At 40.1% G+C, this 15,701-nt stretch overlaps 1 protein-coding gene across 6 annotated transcripts in view; it reads right to left on the bottom strand.

The window, feature by feature from the left end:
* Nucleotides 1-15,701, bottom strand: part of STS (steroid sulfatase) — a 168,088-nt gene that overhangs the window by 104,693 nt on the left and 47,694 nt on the right. For all 6 annotated transcript variants that reach the window (XM_043499479.1, XM_043499407.1, XM_043499343.1 and 3 more), the window contains one exon: nucleotides 10,096-10,519. In XM_043499479.1, coding sequence (XP_043355414.1) covers nucleotides 10,096-10,519 — 424 coding nt within the window. The remainder of the gene's footprint in view (nucleotides 1-10,095; nucleotides 10,520-15,701) is intronic.

The following is a 15,701-nucleotide window of genomic DNA, read 5'->3' as shown; positions in this document are numbered from 1 at the left end:
TTTTGCATTACAATCCTAGTGTGGGGGACATTACTCAGAAAATTAACAATGACTAGTTGTGCTTATTGTTATAATACACCAACACTGTAAATTTCAGCTGAACCATAAGAGCAGCTATGGTACCGTGTGTCTAGATTGGAACCTTGCAACACACAGGTCAGAGCATTTTTTTTTCTGTTGTACATTTCCCCATCCCATACTGTTTGTACTTATTGAACTTCAGGTGGTTAAAAACAAAAAACAACAACAACAAAATACACTACCACCACCACAACAAAATACAATATTAATGTGCTGAGCCAGAAAGCCATACTTTGACATGAGGTAAGGAAAACAATGCAATACACTTGTAACCTTTGAACTGAGAAGGATCTCTTTTTCAGCCCTAAAGGGCCTGTAAAACCTGTCAAAAGCCCACTGATGAAAGGAATTGCTATAATACCCATATATCATTCTAAAGAAAAACAAACAAATTATTCTGGTGTATTTATGTATCTGTCCATTTCACTCCCTTCCCATTGGCTGTGGCTGTTTCCATGGGAGATCTGTAGTAAAACCTCTCCCTTCTGCAGGCCAAGAATTCAGATTCCAAGGCCAGAATGGACCACTGTGATCTTTTGGTCTGACCTCCTGTATATCACAGGCAATAGAGCTTACCCAAAATAACTCCCAGAGCATATATTTTAGAAAAAAAAAATCCTGTCTTAATTCTAAGAGCACACATTGGCTACAGCTCATCAAAAGTTTTCCATCAAAACTATTTTTGATTTATGGACTAGGTGAATTTTTGGAAAATTGATTTATGGACTAGGAGAATTTTTCCTCATAAAAATGTCTGCTTTCTGCAGAAAATTTTGATGTTTTGTTGAAAAGTTGAACACATTTCAGCTGAAAAAAATTATACATCAATGCTTTGGAAATATGCCATGATGCCTTGGGTGTGATAACTCAAATGCGTCATGTAATTCAGATTCTACTCTACAGGCCAGGTTCTCTAGATGGATTACACTTCCCATTTGTCTTATAGGTTCTTGTGGGAGGGGACAGTCTGGGTCCTTGGTTCTCATTTTCTCTCTCTTATCCGTATGCCTATGTTTATATTGGCTTATATTTTTTTTACTAATTCTGTAAAATGCTGGATAAACTTTATGAGCAAAAAAAATCCCTGAAGAAAAATGTTTTTTATAAGAGTTCAATTTATTGCAAGGTATAGAATGTCACTCTTACTCTTATGACTTGTTGGACTTTGCTAGAATATAAGCAAAGTCTCATGTTAACAGAATCTTTATTTACTGTAGCTACAAATTATTTAGGAGACTTTTTTAAGTCACATTAAAAATTCTTAGAGCATGTCAACATTTAAGGTTCAAGAAAAAGCAAACCCATTTCAACTTGATTTCAAGGCCAATTATTTGTTGTTTAGGTTTATGATACTGTCTCACCTATGATCTGTATGGGCAAATCATTAAGGGCTATCTATAGTAGGCAAGCCCCAATATTAAGTGATGTTTTAAAAGTTTCCCCAACATTTCTAATACAATATTGTTTGTCCTTTAATTAAATACTTCTACTACGCAGATGATTTGCTTTGTATTGGATTGTTATCTGTTCAGCTCTAATTAGGCCCAGATACTCAAAGGTATTTAGGTGCCTCACTCACATTATTTCAGTAGGTGTTTGAGGATCTGGGCCTGGGAGATTATTTGGGAAAGAAGAATTCCAAAATAAAGATTGTTACCACAAACTGGGAATAACACAATTTCTCATGTATTCTTCCCATCACTTAAAAAATAGATTTTCAGCTGTTAGTATCAGAGATAACTTAAATTGCATACAAACTGTCAGTTTCTAACAACACAGCAGTGCTAGATTTACACCAGTACCGTTAAAGGTGACCATCACCACATTCATAACAAAGGTTTATTTTCATGGGATGACAGTTGTAAAATGAATAATATTAAAAAAATGCCACTGTGACAAAGATCTAACTTTCATGAAAAGGTACATTCAAGATCATTCACTGGTTTTGTTACCCAGGGTTTTGCTGAACCCAAAGCTCTTGGTAACTTTACTCTTTGCAAGGCGGTGGCAGGAAATAAATAAATGGGGACACAGCCATCTGGCTGATAGATAGTTGATACAAGCAGGCAAACAAAAGTGCTCTACTTTATTTAGTCTCCAACACTTACACACATCCGCAACAGGTTAGTAGAGCACCCCAAATTACCCCCAGATTCATATTCACCCAGGGTCTTGAGGACATCTCAAGTGGATAACTGTAGACGTCTGGTGCCAGCCTTATGTCTGCAGGGAAACTTGACAGGCGCCCAAGTGTCCATCGAGATCAGATTTCTTCTCTTTTTATATCCAATTTGTTAGTATTACATAGCTTGTTTATCAACAAAAAAACAATGGCTGAGCAGAAACTAAATTAAGTATGCAGTTTTTCAGCCTGTAGTGTGTAGCTTTCCATCAGGTAACCAGCTTTATCTCACTCAGCAATAGTTAACTATTGCCAGATTTTCCATCTTGCAAAACCACATGCTTCAGAAAAAGCTCAAGTCAGGAGGGCACAGGGTCATGTTTGCTCCTTGTGGTCACTCACTCTCACCCCTTGCCCTCCCCCCTCATCCTGGTCTGTTAATTGCACTAAGGTTTCAGAAAGGCTCTTCTAGCTGCTTTCAGCAATAAGCATAACATTTGGTATTCCAGCTGCGGGCAGTGGTTTAGGTATGTTACTGGGTTAACAAAATTTCCTCCTTACAGTTTGCAGCTCAAATTGACAAGCTCTGACTGACAGCTGTCTATCAGGTGGAGAGGAGTCTTGCCTATTAATATCCTTTGATCTTTTAAAGACAGTCATTATCTCATGCCAAGTCTCTTTGAGGAGAATACTGACTGCTTCTACTGCAACCTTGAAAATGGAATGGCATCTCAGCTAGTAGGTGGGAGGGCAATTTGACAATAATAATTTAACTCCTTTTTTATTAACTGGAGCACTTCAGTCAAATCTCCTTTGAAAATGTATTGCCGCTATCTTGTATGCACACTAAGAGAGAGCTTTCAGTTTCAACATATCTAAGTTTCTTTTGCTTAAAGTACAGCAAGAAATGTTTATGTTGACACGAAACATGCAATCATTCCAATTCAGTAAAGAAAAGCCATGTAAATATGTCATTAGAAATTCTTAAATATATACTTATCTATTTGTGATATCTTCTACGTATTTATTTTATTCTCTCTGTTGTAGGGTCTGATTCTTATTGACACTAAGATCTCTTTAGTCTGCTCATCTGGGTCTAAGTTGTACCCCTACTTTATAGCCACTTTTATCTTAGTAAAAAATGAGATTCAGCTCCATAATTCCCCCCCCCCCATTTATTGCCTTGTGAATGCCACAGAAAGCAACCTACTTGTCTTTTCTTTACTTATTTTTGTGCATCAGCATCATCGATTGTCACCACAAATATGCCCAGTAGTAATGCCACCGTAGTATAACAGCAAGTGGGGCTCACACTTTGTAAGTGTGAGTGTGATTCAAAACTGGCAAATTAATATAAATATGACATCACAGGGCTCCATTTTTATTTCCTCACAATGACTTCCAAATCAACCTGCAATCTGAAAGACAAGCTACAAACTTTCCAGCTGATGCAGCATATTAAAAATATTGCTGGCCAAATTTTGCCACACAGTTACGTATATTCAACATCATTGGGCCAGATCCTCAGTTTGTGTACATCAGTATAATTCCATTGATTTTGATAGAGCTACATGATTTATGCCAGCTGAGAATCTGACCAAATGTATACCTATGGTGTCAAAAATATAAAGGGAAGGGAAAACACCTTTAAATCCCTAGTGGCCAAAGGAAAAACCCTTTCACCTGTAAAGGGTTAAGAAGCTAAGACAACCTCGCTGGCACCTGACCAAAAGGACCAATGAGGAGACAAGGTACTTTCAAAGCTGGAGGAGGGGAAACAAAGAGTTCACTGTCTGTGTATTGTCTTTTGCCGGGACCAGAGTAGGAATGCAGGTCAGAACTCCTGTAAAGGGTTAATAAGCAATCTAGTTAGATATGCGTTAGATTCTGTTTTGTTTAAATGGCTGATAAAATAAGTTGTGCTGAATGGAATGTATATTCCTGTTTTTGTGTCTTTTTGTAACTTAAGGTTTAGCCTAGGGGGATTTTCTATGTTTTGAATCTGATTACCCTGTAAGGTATTTACCATCCTGATTTTACACAGGTGATTCTTTTACTTTTTCTTCAATTAAAATTCTTCTTTTAAGAACCTGATTGCTTTTTCATTGCTCTTAAGATCCAAGGGTTTGGGTCTGTGTTCACCTATGCAAATGGTGAGGATTTTTATCAAGCCTTCCCCAGGAAAGGGGGTGTAGGACTTGGGGGCATTTGGGGGGGAAAGACATTTCCAAGTGGGCTCTTTCCCTGTTATATTTGTTAGACGCTTGGTGGTGACAGCAATAAAGTCCAGGGACAAAAGGTAAAATAGTTTGTACCTTGGGGAAGTTTTAACCTAAGCTGGTAAAAATAAGCTTAGGGGGTTTTTCTTGCAGGTCCCCACATCGGTACCCTAGAGTTCAGAGTGGGGAAGGAACCTTGACATATGGCATCAAACATAAGTGACTGAGGAGCAATCTGGTAGGTAGGAATTTCAAGATATTCTGGGCATAAAGAGTTAACAGTATATCTGTATCTATGGATGCAAAACTGATATTCTGTAGTAACTAATTCTCTGCTTGGAACTCCCTCTTCCTTTTTTTCACAAAATGTTCTTCTCCCCATTTAAACCTCTTTAAAATTCATCTCATCAGTGAATTCTTTCCATGCTCATTCGCTATGGCTACCTGGACCCACTTCAAGATTGGACTATCACTCTTTGGCTGTACCGATTGTACAAATTTCATTTAGGTCTCAATCTTGCTCCTTTAGCAATAAATGGCAAAACTTGCATTGACTTCATGGAAGCAGGATCAGCTCCTTAGACTGGGTCTTTGAGTCAGAAATTCATTTTTCTTGTACACTTTCATTGTGCTTAAAAACCTGGCTGTTTTCTTCGAAATCTTTCTGATTTTTAAAAGATATGATCTAAAATAAGCTAAACATCTCACACTTGCAATATTTTGACGAGAAAAGGGAAGTGTGGACCATTTTGGGGTGGCTTATAAACAAATAGTGGTGTGAATGAGTAAATGGGAAAATTGGTTATGACTAGGAAGATATTTTAAACTGGGATGTGTCTTTGTTATCTCTGCCTATGTTAAATGATTTTTCCAAGCAGTCACATTGCCAGTATGTTTTAGACATCTGCAATTTAATATCCATGTCAGTTTTAAATGCTTACAATACATAGTATTCATACACACAGTTATCCTTTCCTTGCAGTTTATCGGCATATATGCAGACTTTTCCCCCACCAAAAAAAAAAAAATGAACGATTCTTTCTGGCAAAACGAACATTTAAGATTCCTTATCCACCCACAGTTTTTTGCAACTGAAAAACCAAACATGCATGGAACCCAATACAGAAATACAGATGCAATGCTTGTTACAACTGCTCCATTTATAATGCAACCTGTCACTAGCAAACTGTGTCACAGATCTAGCTTGCTGACAAAATAACTCCTAAATTATTATTATTAATTATAATGATTATTATTATTATTTATTAACAGTAGCACCCACAGAGTGTAAGAAGCTGTACAAACACAAGAGTGCATGGTTCCTTCCTTAAATAACTTACACTCTGAAACAACACAACAGAAGAGGGCAGACAGAAGGGGCAAACATACAAGTAAAGTGCTCAACTGTTGCTCAATCAGATACTAATTCATCAGGTTTTTTTAAACTGTACAGATACATTCATATGTATAGAATATATAAACTATATCCAAGTACATGAGTGTCTTGCCTTAATCAGCTGGTTAGTTTCTTTAGGAGTCATGAAAAGCATCTGATTTCAGAGTTCTTTAAATCCTAGAATTACGAACATAGTAATTTTTGGAACAAAATGAGACCTGTACAGCATGCCTGGTGCCTGCTTTTAAGCCTTGGTGATACATCAAAAAGCTTTAACTCACAGCTGTACTAAATAGGATGAGAGCTAAACTGGTGTATGCTATAAATGTGTTTCAGGGCTTTGACTACGCAAATTGTGACTGGAATAGAATAGGATAAAAGGTAATTTCTTTTAATGATATGTTTATTAGCTATCACCACAGACTTCAGAGAATGGTTATACAATCCATGACATTAGAGCAGAGGCTTCATCTGTATCTGCATGAAAAATGCTCAAGTAGCATTATCACCATAACTCTCAGTTATGAGCCTATTTTAACTATGCAAATATAATTTTTCCAGAAGTCTGATTTCACTGTTTTTTTTCATGATGATGGTCAGCAATTTGAGTTTAGTAGAGAGAGGTATACTGAAAGAACATGGAGGTGCTTTTACTCTGCCAATTCCAAAGAAGTTTAAAATATGCCTGGGACATTTTGAAATTTTGGATTGTCTGTGCACTAGAGCATTTACTAAACGATGTGCTGATGAGGCATAAGAAAGGTTGAGATTCATTTTTACTAAAAGTCTGGGACAGGTCACAGGCAACAAACAAAAATTCATAGAAGTCCATGATTTCAGCAGACAGGCTTTGAAACTCAATCTGTTCCAGGCCCCTGTTGCTCCAGCTCCAGGGGTGCTGACTCAACTTCAGCTCTAGGGGCACTCCAGCTCCAGGGGGGGTCGCTGCTCCAAGTGTCCGGGGACTACTGCTCCAGTGGTCAGCACACCGCCCAGCTGCTCCAGTGGGCCCAGGACTGAATTCTGGCTGCTGCCCTGGCAACCCAGTGGACAGCTGCTGGCTGCTGTTCTGGCGGCCCCAAGAACTACTGCTCTGGCTGCCCTGGGGCTGACCACTGGCTGCTGCTCCGACGGCACCGGGGACCACTTCTCCGGCAGTTAGTCCACTGCCCAGCTGCTCCAGCAGCCTTGGGGCTGAACTCCAGCATCTGTTCCGGAAGGCCAGAGATGGCTGCTCCTGACCACCAGCCAGCTGCTCAGGAGCCCCTGGAACCGCTTTTCTGGCAACCTGGGGACCACTGCTCTGGCAGCCCCACTGACCACTGCTCCAGCGGCCCCAGCCACTGGTCCAGCTCTGCTGCTGCTCCTGCAGCAGTGACTGACAGCTGCTGCTCCAGCCCCAGTGGACTGACCCAACCCCAACTGCTGCTTCAGCCCTGGGGCTGGTGCTCCAGCTCTGCCCCACAAGAAGTCATGGAGGTCCTGGAAAATCACAGAATCTGTGACCTCTGTGACAGAATCATACCCTTAAGCATAAGTGATAACTGCAATGAACTTAGCATTGCAGAGACAAGGTGGCTGAGGTAATATTGTTTATTGAATCAACTTCTGTTGGTGAGAAAGATAAGCTTTTGAGCTTACACAGAGTTCTTAAGGTCTGGAAAATGTACTCAAAGTGTCACAGCTAAATACAAAGGTGGAACAGATTGTTTAGCACAGTGGTTTTCAAAGCTGGTCCGCCGCTTGTTCAGGGAAAGCCCCTGGCAGGCTGGGCCGGTTTGTTTACCTGCCACATCTGCAGGTTCAGCCGATCGCAGCTCCCACTGGCCATGGTTCGCTGCTCCTGGCCAATGGGGGCTGCAGGAAGGGCGGCCAGCACATCCCTCGGCCCGTGCTGCTTCCCGCAGCCCCCATTGACCTGGAGCGGTGACCGCGGCCAGTGGGAGCTGCGAGTGTCTGAACCTGCAGACATGGCAGGTAAACAAACCAGCCCGGCCCGCCGGGGCTTTCCCTGTACAAGCAGCGGACCGGCTTTGAGAACCACTGGTTTAGCATAAGTAGTTATACATATTTCAAGGGACCATTCAAGGTGAAGTAGCCAGTTAACACCTCTCCAGTCACAGGGGGCCGGGGGGAGGGAAGCGGAAGGGGTGTTAATGGTTGATATCTGTTGTAATAAGACATAAATTCAGTGTCTACTCAGTGCATGATTTTTAGTATGTATCAAAGTTATGAATTTAAGCTCCCAGACCTGACTTTTGAGGGTTGTGCAGGTTTCCACTGAGAATGAGGACTGAAACGTCAGATATAGAGTGATCACTTTGTGAAGTGTTCACCCACAGGAGAGATTTTTTTTTGTTTCGGTCTTTTATCATTTTCCTGTGTGAGTTCATTCTAGAGCATAGTGACTATCTGGTTTCACCCACATAGTTGCTATTGGGGCATTTAGTGCACCATATGAGGTACACCAGATGCTGTGATAGGCATGTGTAGGACCCGTGGATCTTGAAAGGTGTGTTGTCGGGGGATGTTGATCACAGAAACAGTGGGGCTATGTCTACAGGTTTTGCATCTGTTATTCTGGCAGGATCTGTGTCACTTTGAGTTGGTGTGCCCTGGTCTGAGAGGCGCTTACTTCTGATGGTGAGCTTGGAGAGGTTGAGGGGTGATGTGAAGGCCAGAAGTGGGGGGTCATGAAAGATTTCTTTCGGGATGTGGTCCCCATCGAGTATGGGTTATAATTGTATAATGATTCATTGCATGGATTTCTGTTCCACTTTGCATTTAGCTGTGACACTGTGGGTACATTTCCCAGACCTGAAGAAGAGCTCTGTATGGCTCAAAAGCTTGTCTCTCTCACCAACAGAAATTGGTTCAATAAAAGATATTACCTCACCCACCTTGTCTCTCTATTATCCTGGGATCAACATGGCTACAACACTGCATTGAACTTAAGATGAAATAATTAGAATCCTTTTACTTCCAAATATAACATAATGTCTCATGTATATTTTGATAGGTTTATACCATATGTATATAAACCTGCTCTTGGGGAAAAAATGATAATTAGAATTAATATAAAGTGAACTGACCTGCCTCTATATAATTGGCATCAGCAACAAAATTAGTATTTTCATACACTGGTTCTGACACTATCTAATTGCACCTAGAGTCATAGAGTTTAAGGCCAGAACATAATTTACCCTAAATACTCTAAATAATGTGCTATTAATTCCAGCTTAACATCTTTTTGTCTGGGAATTATATTGAGAATATCAGACCAGATCCTTAATTTATCAGTTTAGCTCCAATGAAATCAATAAAACTATGACAAGTTAGACCAACTGATGATCTGGATTTCTCTTCTCTGGCAGTTCTAAACACTAGTATGAAATATAATGCAATACAACTTCATTTACATTTATGAATGTGTCACCCCAAAATTAAGGCACCCCAAATCACTATTTTCTCTTAAAAATTTAGACCACAGAAGTCTAATTTAATGGATGTACCCAAAAGGCCATGTACAACCAACATTTTTCCAGTCCAGCATGCTCAGAGATCACATATCTAGAACTGTGCTAACTTATCTAACATGGCATTTTCGAATACTGAAAACACTTTGAATCACATTTCAAAAGATGTTGAGTTCCAGCAACAATTTCCTATATTTATTAAGTCACACTGAACTTATAAAGAAGAATACAGGAGCCAACCTTATATTTACTGCTTAGTGGAATGTTACCTATGAAGGTATCTTGTTATTTTTAAACATGAAAATATAAACAATATAACTGATATCAGTGGGAGTTAGGCACCAAAATAACTTTGAGGATCTGGGCCGTTGGCACTTTGGAGCCAAAAGCTCATTGAAAGTCAGTCACGTCTAAAAATGAGATTTAGGTTCCTTAATCAGTTAAGGTTTTGCAATGCTGAGAAGAGCAACACAAATACCTTTAAAAATCTGGGTCTTTGTATTTTGCCTGGGAAAAACAACATGCCTCTAACACAAAATACTGAAGAGATTATGAAGGACAGTGAGATGAGTCTCCCAGATGTGCACCTACATTTCTTAGCCTTTCATATGCATCCAATTGTTAAATGGTTCACTTTCATTAAAGATAAGATTCCTAGTGACCTGTTAAATCTAGAGAAAAATGATAGTATTACCATAATGACCCTGTTTCCTTCATCCACCAGTCTATACATATATTTTTTAAGCCACAAATGGCAGTAAAATGCTGTCATGAAGTCATAACATGACTAAACCAACCTACCTTCCTATAAACTGTACAGCTTCTTCTGTCAATCTTTGAGTAAGGTTCTTATAGGACAGTGGCTGCTGGATAATCTGGTGGTTCCTCATCAAAAAGCAGTTTAGATATCGAAAAGTATAAAAGAAAATGAGCAAAAGTCCAAATAAAACTATAGATATTAAAAAGAAGTAGCGCTGTGCTCCACGGGGTATTCTGAGGAGGTCAATATAATGCAGCACCTCCAAAGAGATTAGGATGATGCCGATGAGCTGAAGTGGAGTGGCAAGATATGCTCGAACCCCTGCCACAAACACGCTGCCTTCCCCTGGTTTGCAGTCTCTAAGACTGGTCACGGTGAGCCCATAGAAGTAATCAAATCCATGACTGAGGGGGTGATGACAGAAGTCATCCCTGCTGTTACAGTTCAGCCCAAGATGCCACTTTCCTATAAGGAAACAAGCACATACAACTTTTATGTAGTTTAATAGCCCCATTTGTAGTATGTGCCCCTCTGCATAAGGGAAACTGCCACCTTAGGACTGGCATTTCTCCCTCATTTATTATGTGGATGCTTATTGCTCTCCCACCCCTTGTTTATACCTTCATCCTCAAAGACTTTGCATCATGTCTGAAGCTCCTTAGGTGACCATTAGGTCGGCTTGAGAGACTACTGCAGAGCAACAGACCACTAACAGTTAGTTAGCTTTGAAAATGTACACTCTGTACATGTGTAGCTAAGGCCCCTTAAGCAAATACTTATTTATATTAGCTCCTGGTGAAATAGTCTCTACCAGTTTTCCAAAAAGTGTCTTTGTGGATTTGTTGCAACTGTTAATCATTGTGATCTATCAAGTAAATAATTTCCATTTAATTTATTTCTAAAACACAGTAACTGGAGCTGTTCCAGACAGGTAGATATTTAAAATATACTAAGTATTTATTTATACAAGGGATCATATGGGTCCTTAAAATGCAAGTCACTCACTATAGCTGCATGAAAGATTCCTCCTCCTGATCTTTTTTTTAAAAAATAAATAAATAAATAAATAAATAAATAAATAAATAACAAAATTCATACATACACATCCCTTAAGTTCATTTTCTTTGCATTTAAGTGATACAGAATGATTTTTTCCCATAAGCCTGAGAACTGGTCAAAATAGGAACAGAGTGGACCAGATTCTGTTCTAAGATACAATGCTCTGCTTTGTGTGTAAATTCCATTCATGCCAAATGAGAACCTTTATTTATAAAGATAACTCTTCAGGACAAGTACTATTCCTTGCTATGTGTCTATACAGTGTCTTCCACAATTTACCTCCATTCTTGGTTGGGGCCACGAGGTGTTATGTAATACAATAATGGGTCATAAACAACAGCATCGCCTCCAGACTTACACTGATATAACTGAACAGAATCTTAACCAATCATTAGACAGGGCTAATGTACGCTTTAACCCATTTTTGTTCCTTGTAACTTTAATGATTTGCATCTAATAATTGTCAGGAACAAGAATAACAAAATTTTAAGTAGTGTATTCCAGTGATCCAGTACATGGCAATTTAAGTCAAATATCATAAAATGATCTGTAAATTCACATCAGTGTAAGTTGTGATCTTTAAAAAAAATTGTTCTAGACAGGATTCCAGCATTCTCTCCATATAAGCATCGTTGTCTGTCCCTCAATATGAAGATGATGTCTGCCAGAGGAAAAGTCATTGATCAGACTTAAGATGGCTGAGGAGTCCAATCCCTGCTCTACAGGTTTTTCTACATGTGACAGGTGGTTGCTGGGAGAGAGCACAATTGTTGGCCGGGATACCGTACACTTTCCTTCCTCCTCTGCTCTTTCTCAGACTCTTGAACAAGGCGATTCTCTTCAAAACAGGCTAAAGCTTGATGTATGATGCGATGCCATTGCAGTCTATTGCCAGCCAGCTCTTCCCAGTTCATGGAATCAATGCCTACCTTCTTAAGATATACTTTCAGGGAGTCCGTGTAGCATTTCCTCTGTTCCCCAGGGGTCTTCTTACCATGACTAAATTGAGAAAAGAGGACTTGCTTCAGAAGATGAGCATCAGACATCCGTACACAATGACCAGCCCAGCAAATCTGATGTTACATAATCTTCGCCTCAACACTGGTGATGTTAGCTGCAGAGAAAACACTGGCAGTGGTATGATGGTCTTCCTAGCTGATACGGAAAATCTACCTAAGCTAGCACTCTTGGTACCACTCCAGATGCTTAAGATAGCTTTGGTCTGTCACCCATGTCTCACATCCATAAAAAAAGAGTGGGGATGATTACTGCATTGTAGGCTAGGATTTTAGTTTCCATTAGCAGATCTCTCTCAATAAAGACACAATGGAGCAACTTTCTAAAGAATGCACGGGCACAACGGATCCTATGTTCATCTCCACATCAAGATTGGCTGTCTGAAAGAGGTGGCTACCAAGGTAAGGGAAATGCTCAGCATTTTCCAGGGGTTCACCACTGATGACAATTTGTTGGAAAAGGTGGGCAATTTGTGCTGGGACAGGCTGACGGAGCACCTTAGTCTTCACACTGTTGAGGGAAAGTCCCAGGCTATGATAGGTGCCTGAGAAAAGATCTAGGGTGGATTGCAAATCATTGTCCTAGGCAGGATTCCAGCACTGCCTCCATACAAGCACGTATGAGAGAACAGAAGATAGGTAGAACTTCTCTCCTCCTTCCACATTACACAACTTCTGAATTTGCACAAAGTAAGACTGTCCCTGATGTTGATAATTCATGAGCCTAAGATATAGGTGCATGTCCATCCTGTCTTTCCCATTCCCAACAGCACTAAAGATTAGACCTGACCAGAGGACAGAAATTCCATTTCATGACAACTTTTGTTATTTTGATATTTGTTTTCCTTCCAAGATACAATAAACCTTCTGAACGTTTTTGCAAAATGAAATTGTGTCAAAACAGCTATTTTTCTATTCTGGTCCTTCTCTCTCTCTGGTCAGAAGTGATCAGATTATCTTGGATCTCAGAAACCTTTTAGATGACAACTTCATCAAAATCAATGTCTCTGTGAAATGTTTCAGTGAAACAGCATTTTTTGACAAAATTACATTTTGCCAAAAATGTTCCAACCAGCTCTATTCTATACCCTCCAAAGAGTATAGCTCCATCAAACATCCCAAACAGAGTGAGGTAAGCAAAAGACTAGGGTTTAGTTCTCTTTGCACACAAACTGGTAGTCTTAGGCCAGCGCTATGAGGAGCATGTGCTGCATCTCATAGGAGAAATTACCATCAGGGTCAGGGTGTGGGAAGCCTGGCCTAGGGATTAGTGTCAGGCATGAGTCAAGGGGCTAGGAGCCAATTACCAGGAATCAGGCCAGGCTGGAACACAAGGAGATCAAAAACGAGAGACAAACTGGAAGGCAGAGATAAAGAGTCAGTTACCAAGAGGTCAGGATCAGAAGGCGGGAACAGATAAACACCAGACCAGCAGTCCTAGGCAGGGCGAAGCTCAGTTGTACAGACAACTTCCTGTTTCTTCCTGTGGCTTAAATAAAGGCTACAGTCCAGTCAGGAGCCTTGGACCGCTCCCAATAAGAGTGTAGGTCAGAGCTTATGCCCCACTTGGGCTTCATGGACCCTGGTCTCAGCTGCAGTCTGTGAGCTGCCAAGTAGAGGACTAGAGTGTGATAACTCCAGGCACCTGGGTTTGAGACCCATAGGGCCTGACAATTACAGGCATTGCTCAAAGTGTTTGCCCCAGTGAACTGGAGGCATTTATGGCTCCCACATTCAATATGTCACAAGTGATGTCCCTTGCTATCAGGATAGCCCCCTCAACCCTCAAAGGCACACAGTTCTCTATAGACAGAATGTCTTTGGTCACTACTGCTGTGGACCAATACATATACTTTAACAGGACAAGTTACAAAAACCACACTATGGCCCAATGTACTGAATTTCTTGATATTGTCACAGTGGCATATGGGCCTAAGATTGAAATTGTGAAGCTCTGCATTTCACTTCTAGTTAGTAGAGTGGGGTGGGCAAACGTTTTGGCCTGAGCGCCACATCGGGGTTGCAAAACGGTATGGAGGGCCAGGCAGGGAAGGCTGTGCTTCCGTAAAGATATGGCCCGTGGGCCATAGTTTGCCTATCTCTGGGTTAACAGGCTCAGGTGTCAGCTTGCCAGCTCAAGATTCTTTGATCATTCCACAGCTGAGCTGCATTCAATAGGCCCACATACAATTCCGATCTATGGAGTGACCAAGGGATATTTGCCACTTAAGTGTATATGTTGCCTTCTGGAGGTGATTGGGGGGGAGGGTAGCAAGGAGGTATAAAAATGTACATATAAAATATATGTATAGATTAAAAAAGCAAGAAAATGTGTGCATCAAAGATAAAAGAAAAAAGAAACAGGGAAAAGAAAAATACGAGAGAGTAGGAAAAGCAGAGAGAAAAGGAATGAGACACAATGGACTAAAACACAGTGGCAGTACAACTCCTGGTGCAAGGAAACGTGGAGATATTATTAATCTGTCACTTGTGGAGGTTGTGACAATAAATGTTTGGGAACCACTGAGTTAGACTGAACTAAGCAAAGTCTCCCTGACCTGCCAAGATGACATGATGAGAATATCAGCAGGGAAGGGCATGTTGGGCAGTGAAATCTGTCTTCTGCAATTTAAATCTACAGTATTTCCATATGCTCTTTTCTTAGTTTGAAGACTCTTCTTGATTTTCTGAAGGCTTCATTATGCTTTAAATGTATGGTAATATTGCATCTTATGGTTTCGTAACTTATCATTTAGACACTTGGAGGAAATCCCTCATTATAACATCATGTTGATCTTCTGGTGATCTGCATAGAAGGTTGTCATGTCACAGTGAAAGTAGTGAAGCATTATGTAAGTCAGCCTCCAGAAAATAAGCTACATTAAATGCGGCTGCTTATTACAAACAGAAAAATGAATTGTTTGCAGCCTTAAATTGTATACAGACTGCAGGGAATCAAACTGTGGTTAAACTTTTATGGTGACTCTGTGAATTATATTAAATGTTACTGTATTTGCAGTGTAGCTTGTATTAAACAACACAGCTGACATTTTCCTGTTCTGAATTTGTCAGAACATACCACCTTGTTTTGAAGAGTTTGACAAGGATTTATTATTTTATTCCTTTAAAAGCTGGAATACATTTAAGCCTGATTTTTAGAGGTACTAAGCACCCACAACTCAAAATGATGTCAAGTAACCTCTAAAAATCAGGCCCTAGATGTCTACTTGAACCTAAAAAGGGAGGTATCCAGATTAGTAGACACCTTTGAAAATGATGCTGTTAATGACTGGCCTGTAGATAGCAAATACTTAAATCACAATAGAACTTCATTTGTGATTAGCTCACAGAAACCTCCCAACACAAGCAATACAAAGTGTCTCACTGCCCAAATTAGGAAAGCACGTCACAGTATTTAAATGCAATACACTTAAATACAATAAAGGTTTATTATAACCCTAAACGGTCTGTATTTGTCCAAACATATTAGTATTGGTTATGTAATCACCATAATAGCATTGGTTAAGCAGCTGGTGTGCAGTGACTACTGTTACTTTGTGTTACTGTCTGTT

This window comes from Dermochelys coriacea, chromosome 1, assembly GCF_009764565.3.
Source record: "Dermochelys coriacea isolate rDerCor1 chromosome 1, rDerCor1.pri.v4, whole genome shotgun sequence".
Lineage (NCBI taxonomy): Eukaryota > Metazoa > Chordata > Testudines > Dermochelyidae > Dermochelys > Dermochelys coriacea.
This window is presented reverse-complemented; position numbering and strand designations above follow the sequence as displayed.